At 46.7% G+C, this 12,678-nt stretch overlaps 1 protein-coding gene across 7 annotated transcripts in view; it reads right to left on the bottom strand.

Moving 5' to 3' along the window:
- Positions 1-12,678, bottom strand: part of RNF220 (ring finger protein 220) — a 337,705-nt gene that overhangs the window by 58,362 nt on the left and 266,665 nt on the right. For 4 of the 7 annotated variants that reach the window (XM_038412892.2, XM_038412891.2, XM_043520123.1 and 1 more), the window contains 2 exons: positions 6,707-6,750; positions 5,456-5,588 (listed from right to left, as the gene is read on the bottom strand). In XM_038412892.2, the coding sequence (XP_038268820.1) occupies positions 5,456-5,588; positions 6,707-6,750 (177 nt within the window). Of the gene's footprint in view, positions 1-5,455; positions 5,589-6,628; positions 6,751-12,678 lie in introns of all 7 variants that reach the window. The other 3 variants (XM_038412890.2, XM_038412886.2, XM_038412893.2) reach the window with 1 other exon arrangement.

A 12,678-nucleotide genomic window follows, 5' to 3' on the forward strand; every position in this document is an offset into this window, starting at 1 on the left:
CAATACTAGTAAGGTACAACCTACAGAGGAGTCTGATTCTCAAGGATAGCCTCTCCAACCACAGATGAGACGATTCCCAGTCAAGTTTGGAGAGTGCAAGAGCTCTGGGCCAGGAAAAGGGCACAGACAATATGAATACCCAAAGGCGCTAAGAGCTAAGTACTTGGCTCCTAGACAGAAGAGCTGTGCAGATCGGCACAGGGGTGGGGGGGGGGCGGGGTTTCAGTCACACTTGCTTTCTAGTATTTTCTGCAAAAAGCAGAAAAATCTGGACAAGGAACATAGGATCAGCCATTCTGGGTCAGACCAATGGTCCATCCAGCCCAGTCTCCTGTCTTCTGACAGTGGCCAGTGCCAGGTGCCCCAGAGGGAATGAACAGAACAGGGCAGTTATCAAATGACCCAGCCCCAGTCGTCCAGTCCCAGCTTCTGGCAGGCAGAGGTTTAGGGACACCTGGGGTATGGTTTTGCATCCCTGACCCTCTTGGCTAATAGCCATTGATGGACCTGTCCTCCATGAATTTATCGAATACCTTTTTTGAACCCCGTTATAGTTTTGCCCTTCACAGCATCCCCTGGCAACGAGCTCCATAGGCTGGCTGACTGCACTGTGTGAAGTAGTACTGCCTTTTGTTTTAAACCTGCTGCCTATTAATTCCATTGGGTGACCCGTCTTGGGTTATGTGAAGGGGTAAATAACAATTCCCTAGTCACTTTCTCCACACCAGTCACGATTTTATAAGACCTCTGTCCTATCCTCTCTTAGTCTGCTTTGGAAAGAGAGAGGCTATTCCATTCTTCTTACACTCCCCTCCTATGAGAGTTCCAGGCCCTTCTCTGCACCTTCCCCAATTCTAATCTCTCTTTGGAGATGGGGCGAGCAGTATTCAAGGTGTGGGTGTACCACGGATTAAGATATATTCTTCAAGCTTTTTTGGCTCCCACTGCATTGATCTTTTCAGAGAACTATCCACAGTGACTCCAACATCTTTCTTGAGAGGTAACAGCTAATTGAGACCCCATCGTTTTGTATGTCCAGTTGGGATGATGTTTTCCACTGCACATTACTTTACATTTATCAACATTGAATTTCATCTGCCATTTTGTTGTCCAGTCACCCAGTTTTGTCAGAGTCATTTGTATCTCTTTGCAGTCAGTTTTGGATTTAACTATCTTGAGTAATTTTATCCCATGTGCAAATTTTGCCACCTCATTGTTCACCCCATTTTCCAGATAATTTATGAATACGTTGAACAGCACAGGTCCCAGTACAGATCCCTGGGGGACCCCGCTATTTACCTCTCTCACTTGTGAAAACAGACTGCTTAGTCCTATCCTTTGTTTCTCATCTTTTAATCGGTTACTGTTCTATAAAAGGACCTTCCCTCTTATCCCATGGCTCCTACTTTGCATAAGAGCCTTTGATGAAAGACCTTGTCAAAGGCTTGCTGAAAGTCCAAGTCCTCTGTATCCACTGGATCACCATTGTCTACATGCTTGTTGACCCCCCTCAAAGAATTCTAATAGATTTGTAAAGGGAAATCATGCCTCACCAAAGCTGGGTTGACTCTTCCACAACATATTGTGTTCATCTGTGTGTATGATCATTTTGTTCTTTGCTATAGTTTCAACCAATTTGCCTGGTACTGAAGTTAGGCTTACCGAGTTGTAATTGCCAGGATTGTCTCTGGAGTCTCTCTTAAAAACACACGTTACCTTAGCTACCCTCCAGTCATCTGGTACACAGGCTGATTTAAGTGATAGTAGTTCTGCAATTTCATATTTGAGTTTCTTCAGAACTGTTGGGTGATACCATCTGGTCCTGGTGATTTATTACTATTTAATTTATCAGTTTGTTCCAAACCCTCCTCTACTGACACATCAATCTGGGACAGTTCCTCAGATGTGTCATCTAAAAAGAATGGCTCGGATGTGGGGATCTCCCTCCTATCCTCTGCAGTGAAGGCTGATGCAAAGAATTCCTTTAGCTTCTCCACAATGGCCTTGTCTTCCATAAGTGCTCCGTTAGCACCTCGATCAGCCAGTAGCCCCACTGACTGTTTAGCAGGATTCCTGCTTCTGATGTACTCAAACAATTTTTTTGCTGTTATATTTTTGTCCTTAGCTAGTTGCTCTTCAAATTCTTTCTTGGCCTGCCTTATTATACTTTTACACTTGACTTGCCAGAGTTTATGCTCTTGTACGTCTGAAGAGCGTGATCACTGATGTGGTTTTGGTACATTCTGACCAAAAAAATAAAAGGCTACGGATTGTTCCCGGTTTGGGGACGGTATCGCCACCCTGTCTGCTAGATTTGAGCTGGAACTGCGCAATAAATGCTGGCCACAGTCTTCTACCCCCCCGGGGCTGTGACATCTCCTCAGAGCAACACACCCTATTAAAAGGGAAATTGATGAGACACAGGGACATCTATTCTCCCTCCAGTTTTATGCATTTCTCCATGTCATCTCTCTAGACACTAGCAACATCCATGTAGCCTAGCAAGGTCTGTTTGGCATTAAAAAGGCCTTTCCACATCACTGCTCCTTCTCAGCCAAGGGAATTGGGCCAAATATGGGGTCTGGAGTGGGAAGAGTTAATAATGGTACCAGCAATTCTGCATGAAGCAGTTTTTATCATTGTAGGGCATCTCCAAAATGCTGCACCACACTGCTGGGATACAAATTAAGAGCCCTTTGTCCCAGAAAGAAGGAGTCGACATTAACACAGGGAGAGAAAAAGGCGAGTTACATTTAGTTCCCCTGAAACCACACAGAGCAGGTCTATCAAAGAAAGCCTCAGCACACTGGCAGTCAGAGGACAGGCATGCAAGGGGAGCTTGGAGCCCAGACAGGAGGGAAAGGCTTACATCACTTGTAACTTGTTTCAGGCTAAGAAAAACACCCCACCCCCATCCACATTCAGGGACTGGTCAAAGCCAGGAGTTCCCATTGCCTAGAACAGGGATAACCAGTTGACAGGCATGTTCTGGGGAAGTCTAGGCAGAGCTCTAGGGATTCTAGGCAGAGAACTGGTGGTAAAACATTCCCCTGCTGAATGGAGAACACATCTCCCTAGGGGAATGACCCACTGGTGCTTGGCTTGCCCTGACTAGTACACATAGAGAGTGCTGAGTACTTTTCATGAGACATGCACAAAGACAGACCAACCCTAGGTGGGCACTGCTGAGTCCGATGAGAGAGGGAGTATGCTGCGTTGTAGGGATCCCCGCCCCTCTTTGACTGGGGAATTCTTTCAGCCATGGAAGATCAGAGGTTTCTCCTTCTCAAAGGGCAGAGAGAGGAGACATCAGATTGGAAAGCCTCTTATACTCAGCCTGTCCTTTTGGTAAGAACTAGATCAGTCTGATAGCTGGCTGGACTATCAGGGAAATGGAGTCCACAATCAATGGGTCCAATGGTGACTACTGTGATCCTATGAAGTATTCCCAGCTTGATTCCCCCCACATCATCTAGTGACAATCCCCCAGCCACCTTCCGTGCGCTTTTACCATCCAGCATTCCCCCCCAAGACAGGTGGCGAGGTTCTCCAGAGAGCAAAAAGAAACCCTGCATTCACTCGGAGGATGAACTGCAACATGGGTCGTGATCATTATATCTGTGTTTGGAAGTGCCCATGCATGCTAGGAGCAGCCCTCTACAGGGGTAAGAGCAAGGCCCTTGTTGCCGCTATGGGTTGGCTAACCTCTAACCAAGTCATACAATGGAGCTATTGCTGTCTCAAGAATCCTTGGCAGCTGACCCATTTAAAAAGACAACAATGAGCAAGGACCCTGCACGTTCATGAAGTTTAATCATATGGGCTGTAGCGCTCTCTCGCAACCTGCAGCTCCATTTGAAATACCGTCCCCGCGACTGGGCTGGGACTGAAAGGTTAATACGACACTCCAGTTAATTAGCTAGAAGGACTGTGAATATTATCTGAGTGAGGTGACCCAGCGATAGCGTCAGGGGCCAAGCGACGGATTCTACCCTGCTCCCCAGAAGAGCCCATAGGCACCAGAGCGGCTGAAGAGGAGAGATCACACAAGCACAAAGGGGCAGGAAATAGGGCAGACTGGTTCATTTGAAGAGGATAATCAATACTGTAGCACTGATTAGACCACAGGAACAGACCAGCATCCCGTGCCCCGTACTACCGATGCCAATAGTTATATTAATGAACAAAATCTAACCGTCTGCACCGCATTTCTAATGCGCCACGTGTAGGCCTGTGAGTAAGCAAATGAAGCTGTGGGTTTGCAACAATTATTTCCAGGAGTCAGGAGTGTGCAGCATTGCCTTCGCTAGAAACACTGAGAAGCTGCCCCATGCTGCTACTTAACCTCTGTGTTCCGGAGCATCTGCTCCTCTATTCCCGAGTTACAGCTGAATTCCAGAGGAAGGCAAGAGTAGCACAGGAGTGCCAAGGCATCACTTAACAGCTTGGGCATGCAAGTCTGACTCATTCCCTTGGGAGTCTCTCCCCTTGAGACATTTTAAATTAAAATCCAAGCTGATGCATGAAGAGCTAGCATCCCCTCCTCTTCATCGGATGGGCAGAGCCGGCAGTTCTGCTCTCATTAGGGCTATGTGCGTGAGACTCTCTCCTTAGCGCCGGCAGTTCACGCCAGAGAAGAGTTTAGTAAATCCTGCTGTTGGAGGCCAAAAGGCTGAGTGGAAGAAAGAGGCCAGGTTCCCAGCTACAATTACATTCACCAGTAAAGCTCACACGAGGTCAAATTTTGCTATAACTCTCTCTCTCCTCTGTAACTGGTTTCCCTGTCACTGGGGAAGGAACAGAAGGAGGGAAAATAAAATGTGTTTGTCTGGGAGCCCTGAGGGCCTGCTGCGCTGGAGGTACACAGCAGGTTGCTGGATTCTCATTTATCAATCTTAAAAGGGATGGAGTGATAAATGCATAACCGGCCCTTTAATATTTTATGCAGGTGCTAAAGCGACTTCCCTGTCACCTTCAATACATCACCAGTGGCTGATAAACCAGCTTTCGTCACTCCAGGCTGGGAATTTTTACAATTTCATTTCTTTCTCTCCCCCACCCTTCAAATATATCCATGTATTTTTTAATGCGTGCAAACAAGGAATTGATTCCTTCCCAAATGATCTCCCCCTCTACCTGCTCCCAATCTCTCCCCCATGCGGCTATATTTCCTGAATACGAACTAAAGCAATCCTTCCGTATTTAAGATCAGTACAAAATGTTATCTTTATTTTCCCAGGTGTGGTAAGATCTGGGATCAATCCTGTGTAGTGTTGGCAAAACTTGAAGTTCCCACCCATCTGGAAAGATAACACTGTGGATGTTTACGCAGCTTGAACCCCTCCCTCTAAAGAGAAGTGACTGATTCAATACTCTTTTTTAAAGCACAGCAGAACTGTCTGCTATGCATCTCAGATGTGCCTCAAATCAGGGGCCCCCGAAACGCCAGCCCTACCTCGGAATCCCCCCTCCAGGAGGGTGGTGGCACGTATCCTCTTTTGCCCGCACCACTCGTATTCCTCGAAGCGATTGCCATTCTCGTTCTCGATGTCCACGGAGTCATCCTCAGTCATGCACGAGCCTTCTCTCTGTGCCGGGCAGAGGGTGCAGAGAATAAGACACCCTAAATTCCTTTGGGGGTCAGGACCTCTCCTACTGGGAGCTAGATCAGGAGTGGGTAGCAGCATCTGCTTCCCCACAACAAGCCTGATCCCAAGAAGCGATGGGAGCGGAGAGTGCTCAGGACTTCTTAGGATCAGGAAAATGAGCAGCAGGGTTCCCATTTTACATAGGGACACTTAAGCTCTAGTTCCCAGGACAATCCTGGCACGTGTCCAAATGCAACCTGTCTGGCACCATCACAGCTCGTGAGCTGCTGCCCCTGAACTGAAACCAGCACCCTCCCTTAGTCCAGGAGCACAGGGTAGATCCCTCAGCAGGGCCAGAAGCGGAAGGATTTCTCAGGACACCTGGCTCAGGAAGGCTGGTCAGAAAACAGTTCTTTCAAAACACGCTTCACTTGGGACGTTCTTGTGGGGGTGTTTGTAAAGCGCCCATGACTGGCAGAAACAGGAAACTATAGAAAGCCCAAAGCGCCCGCTCTCCCCGTTGCAGCACGTCTATGGAGTTTACTCCTCTCTCCTCCTCAGTCTTTGGGAAGGCTAATGAAGAGACAGGGCTTACAGTCCCATGGGAAGGTGGTTAGAGACCCTAACTCCTGGTGTGCAATGCTCAAGTGGCATTTTTAACAAATCTATTTTAAAAGGGCAACATCAAAATGGCTGTTAAGGCAGAGAACAAAAAAGAAGAACTCTTCCTGTGTTAGGCAGGAATCTTAACACATTACACAAGGCTTCAGACGGCCAAATACCTGCAGAGTTTGGTCTATTAAGCTGGAGTTCATTAACACAGCTTGCGGGACATGAGAAAACAAAGCTGCTAGCATGAAGCAGACAGGAACCTATCTGGAGCAGTCTTCCAGGCATGAGGCGACTGCAGCTCCCAGAGAGCGCACCCTGTGCCCTGCTCCTTAGCCCAGCAGGGTTGGTTTCTGCCCTGGGTGGGAAGGGCAACTGCAGAGAGAGGAGGGAGAAGGGAATGGCAGCAGAAGGTCCTGCTGCGCCTCTACCTTTGCAAGGCATTGTTCCACATGTCTACTCATCTCCTCCTCGGGTCCTGACAGAGGCCGGCTGCAGAGGGGACATACCTGCCCTTCGTCTTGCTTCCTCCGTTTCATTTTCCCAATCCGAGCTGCATGGAGAAACCGGGGAGAGAAGAAAAACACATCACCTTTATAATCGTTAGAGCGAGCCTCTCTCACCTGCCTTCTCCCCCAGCAATCAACTCCTTAGCAGAGGCTGCATGGACACAGGAACACTGATTCACTGACTTTAGGACAACCAGAAGGGACAATTATGATCACTCAGCCCGACTTCCTGAATAGCACAGACCAGAGAATTTCCCCCCACACTTCCTGCATCACGCCCATATCCAGGAGCTCAGTTGGAGCATGTTTTTTAGAGAGACATCCAGACGTCTGAGGTAACGACTATGTGATGGAGATTCTACCATGCCCCTAGTTCTTTCAGTGGCAATCACCCTGACTTATGTTAGAGAACTAAAGCACTGGAGGGTCACATCAGAAACCAGGTATACAGAAGTCTTGTGAGTAGCCTGCTATGTATAGATAACAGTATGGAAAAAACAAGGGAGTGAGGGTGATGGGTAAAATGGACAATGCTGCAAAGACAGATAAAACGGAGAAAAAAACAACAGGGGAATACCTAGGCCGAAGTAGTAAGCCACATAGATAACAATATGAGTGAAGAAATGTGTGATCAAGACATGCCAAGAAAACGTAACCCATTCAGGAGAAGGGGTGCGGTGTGACAATGCAGCATGTATACAGCACGGAATATATCAGATATGGGTAAGGGTGATAAGTTAGGTAACATGAGGATGGCGTATGCATGATAGTAAGTAAGCATAAAAGGGTATAAAAGAATGTGGACTGTTGAGGACAGATGGAGCAACACAGGACCTCCACATGATTGGACCAGCATGCCTCCGATGATAGCAACGTTCTACGAGTGTCCCAAGGTGGGGTAACTGATCACTGCCCTGTCCTGCTCTGTTCTACTTATGCTTGACTGAGGTGGTGATAGTATCCCCAAAATTCCTTTAATAAAGCTTTAAAACGGATAAATTTAATAACTGGGTGTGGACTGTGCTTTTTGCCCAACAGTTATAAATTCACACCTTGTTTTCTAGCCTGGACTATCTGGTGGTTGGACCTCGTTCTGCCTTTTTTCTGATAGATCAAAGAGCCCTCTGCTATTAGATATTTCCTCTTCATGCAAGTACTTGCTCAGAACCCTACAAGGCTTGAGGTTTAGTTGCCGGAGATGTCCTGCTTAAGTTACACAACAGTCACTTTCAACATCTCAAGCTCCCATACATGCCTGAATATTCCTTTCCTAGAAAGTCAGATACAGGTAGGAACAACATGTGCAGGGCAGGCAGGTTGGTTTTGGATCAAAGAAAGAAATTCTGCATTCCAGGATAGGGCTTTTAGTCTCCCTGATTCTTAATCCGATTTGCATTTGTGTTATTTTTATTGAAAGTACATCCAAGCCATGTAGAAAAATTGGGAGCTACACTCTGCGCACAAGAGAGCAATCTCGGGGAAAGACACAGAGTCGTACTGATTAGGAAAAGCACCCGAGAGAGCCTGTTACTTAATCCAATCTCTGGTTAATCTGAGCCATCGTTAAACGTGATCAAAACATCTGGAACCAAATCATTTGCATTAAAAAGAACTTCTGTCCTTTATTATGATGGCTTTAGGCAGGTATTACTAGATAACTCAATCACTGGCTGGAGAAAAGTCTCTGTTTAATTAACAAGGAAGGTCAAAATTCTGAACACGAGACAAGTAAGAGCCTAAGGAAAGCCCAAGTGGTAATGAGAGATGACACCACTGAAAACTTGTGTTATTCAGAGATTGGTATTGACATTGTAAGCACTACCACGTGCTCCAAAAGCGGTGATGTTCACGCCAGTGTCTGGATGGATAGCGATATCAATGGTTTACTACAATCAAAGTGAGAAGGGGAAGGTGCTGCAGATCTAGCCAGGTGATGGACAACAAAGCAGGGAGACAACAAACCTAGAATTGTCACCCGTCCAGCGCATCCATCTCACAGAATGAGCTAAACTAAGATTTACTTCCCCGGTGTGGCTGATTCCTGATCTTTCTAGTAGGGCTTTCTTCGTTTGCCTGGACAAACTTACCGCTATATCAGGGTGCCCCACTTACAGAGCTCTGGGCCAGAAATACTTACTGCACTCCTCGCATTAGGACAGAATCAGTGTCCCTCAAACCTATTGCCTGGGAAAAAAACTTCCCAAAGATACTCTCCTTGCTCCTGGCATTGCTAGAGAAGATTGTGCCAAGGCAGCTGCTGCTCCTAGAGTACCATATAGCAGCCTGGAAACAAAAATGGAAGGCCTCCAGGGACCTGATCCTGTTTACAACAAGGATGTTCCCTAACCTAATACACACTGGTTTCAGCAAACATCTAAAATCCATCCACCCCTGCCTGCTCCAGAATCCTTTCCATCTGCTACAGTGGGGTGTATCTCATGTTGGCTAAGGGGTATTGACAGGCTAACAACATGCCTGCCTCCCAATATAAGCTTCAGAGGCTTCAACATTTCAGGGGGGGCTCGGGGGGGAAGAGAGCATTCTTCGAGTTTCAGCGTCTGTTTTGTCTGCCCTAAACCAAATGTTTCACTCAATGGTTATCACCTCCTTCCTCCCAAGATAAACTAGTATTTTAAAGTCAGCTTTGCCTGGAGAAGTGACTCTAATAAGGCACCACAGGGCCTTATTTATGATCTCAATAAGTCCAGATCAACTCTGCTCCATCCCTAAATAAATCAGTGTTTTTTCTAACTGCCTGCTTTGCAAACTCCACCTGGGGTCTGAAAGTCAAGCGGGCCACGCTCTAGCTCACACTTCATCACCCGTAAGAGAGATTTTTGCAATCCTGGTTAGGTTTTTTGGGATGATATTCCATGCAGATTAGAATCCAGCTCCCTCTCCCATAGCTCTGCAGAGGCAAAACAGTTAACAGGGATGGAAAGAAATAGCATGAACTTAGCATAGTCAGAAGATGTAACTACATGCAGATTAGTTAAGGGAAAAGATAATCAGCAGTCTTATATAAAGAAATTCACTCCAAATGAGATCCCCAGATCACAAAGCACTGTGTACATACTGGTGTCATTCCTCTGTCCCATCCACCTTCACTTTTTAAAAAACAGTAGGGAAATGGAAGCAGGGAAGAGTTAAAAGCAGCCTTGCAAGTTTCCCCTGGCCCAATCACTTGAGGGAAACAAATCTGTTTGCTGGGCAAGTTATTAAATATCACTGTTTTTCATTGCCACCATTATCCAACCGGGGCACTAACAATACACCTAACAGGCAGGCAGGCAGTTTGCGTGTCTGGGCTGTTAAATTAACCCAGCCTTGTCAAGGAGTCATGCGAGTGTGACTTGGGGCAGGTGGAGTCAGTAACAAGACTGGGAACTGAACCTAGGTCTCTCCCAGCTCCCAACAGACTGCACCCACCCCAGTCTGCCTCACTCCCTAGCAGAGACACACGCTCTTTCCCTTTACATTATAGTGCCATGAGTGAAACAGCCACTGGAGGAAAGAGGTGTTGAAACCAAATTCCTCTGCCATTTCCGTTCTGTGGCCATTAGCAGCGGCGTGGTGCTTTTGGAAGCGAATGGTGCCCCGGTGAGGGCTGAGAGCAAAAGAGAATGCTGCATCCTAGAAAGCACATACCAGGCATTTCCTATACACGCCACAGAGCTCAGCTATCACTTCCAATCAGCGCAGAAGGGACAGAGCGGCCCCAAAGGCAGGGGGTGATTGTGGAGCTGTCCCGAAGGGGAACAGCTCAAAAGAACACGCAAGTGAGACCACGGTATTGTTAATTAGTGCTGATAGATGCAATCATTTCTAATTAGCTCACTAATCCCTCTCCCCTGTGCTCCTGTCGCAAGAGCAAAGAGGGGGGCCAGGGTTTTTTCCTGTCCCTAAGCCAGTAGGATAAAAGTACCAAAATCCTGCAGTATGCAAGAGGAGAATGGAGGATTTAACTCGAGAGCGCCTGAGTGCTATTGAGAAGGTGTGTTCTAGACAAGAAGTGGCCTCATTTCAATCTGTCATTGAACAAAGCCTCTCCGGTTATTATTCAAGACTTCTGCCAAGAAGTGAGGAGTTCACAAATTTTTATTAGTATTAATAATTATTAGGCCGTCAGAGGGCTTGTCAGCACCATCGTGGCCTCAATTTTAACTGATGTGCTTGATCAGCGTTACCCCAGACTATGCCACTCATGCTGCCGCTGCACGTGCTCTCGCCCATGTGGCGCTCGGTTTGCCCTTTCACGGCGGGCGTAAGCGGCACCTCAGTATTGCCGTTCTCGCCAGGGGGCCACCGGACACATCCAGGAGCAGAGACAATGGCATATCTGCCATTTGTTCTCAGGTGGACTAGGATTGCCCAGCTGCTGGGCTGGGAGCCTGTCCCAAGAAGACAATTCCTGCCATGTAGGTCCCAGAAGCGATGGAGCTTCAGCAGTTTGGGGGTTAGCAGGCCACAGCACATGGGCAAGCAAGTGAAATAGCGAAGGAACTGAAACTTCAGCCCCTGCTAGAGAGGGGGCGAGGTCAGGCCTTTGGATCAGCCCGCAGAGGCAACACAAGCAGGTGAAGTTGCTTTTCTCTTCTGCTACTGGTCGCTCTGGACTGGACAAGCTGAGATGCTGCTGCCAGTGTGGAAAGGGGAACCAAAGACCACTGCTTACTAGTATCCGCTCTGGGCACAGATAAAGGCCCCCAGCAGAGTGCTGGATTCCAAACTGCTGTTGCTATTATTGCTCAGTTCATGCCCCTCCCACGCGTACACCAGACCCCCACTCACATCAAGCTACTACAGCATGCCCTCCAGCACCTCTTTCAAAACTGCTTTCACCTTGGCGATCAATGATAGTGAGGGAGGCTGGGCAGGTGAATTGCCATCTTTCTGTAACAGGGTCTCCCAGATCACTGGCTGCTCCTTTCCTGGCCTAAACATTCCTAGTCACTTCTGATCACGTCTCCCACAAAGCATCTCAGCTGGAGGGTGAAGCGAATGACCTGGTTTTAATTTTCACTGCTACCTTTGTAAGATACTCAGTATCAGAGAACATCCTGTAACCAAGTCCGTGTGTGTATGTGTGTGCGCGCACACGTACGTGTGTGTATAATACATCACATCATCAATATATACTATCATACCACACACAATAAGCATTACACACAATATCAATAGAACATTATATTGTATATGTATTTCTACCAGGTACATAGCCTGAACTGGTCTGTGTCTTTCTATATCCTGTTCACTTCTGCTAAGTATCCCATAACACTTTACAAAGCTGATGTCAGCTTTGGCATTAGAAAAGTTGTCAAAGGCAAAATACATTAACCTTCTGCGCCGATACAAGCTGGGGAGGGGCTTTCACAGACCAGCACCTGGAATGCTAGTATCCAAAATAAAGATAAGGAAGGTACAGAACAACAAGTTAAGGAACAGAGATGAACTGGTGGGTTGGATTTTAGCGATGTGTAAAGAGTTTTTTAACTTGTAAAACTATCCTATAAATACTACCAGCTGAAATGTGTAACTTTGGGAGCACACATGTATAAAGTGAATTTAACTATGTTGCATGAGATAGCTTCTCAGAAGCTGATATTGTATTGAACCTTTCTTCCTGTACTATACGATTACTGACTTGTAGCAATAAACCGGAGGATACTAGTTATTTGGTTTCTTGTATATGTTCCATAACGAATCGAAGTGCAGTCAAGCAATTAAGTACAGAATTTATCAACAACCAGGGGAAGCTCTAGCCTATCTGAGAAGCCAAAGTGATGCAAGTAAAACACTAAAGTACAAAGTGCCAAAAAAAAAAAAAAAATCAATGGTGGGTGGTCTGGTGGTTCACTGAATGCAGACTTAATTAGTGTGTCCTAAGTAGCTGCTGCTACTACAGCCCAAAAAAACTAAGTACAGATATTGTCATTTTAAAAGAAATCCTATATTCTCTCCCTTAATTTCAC

Source organism: Dermochelys coriacea, chromosome 8, assembly GCF_009764565.3.
Source record: "Dermochelys coriacea isolate rDerCor1 chromosome 8, rDerCor1.pri.v4, whole genome shotgun sequence".
NCBI lineage: Eukaryota > Metazoa > Chordata > Testudines > Dermochelyidae > Dermochelys > Dermochelys coriacea.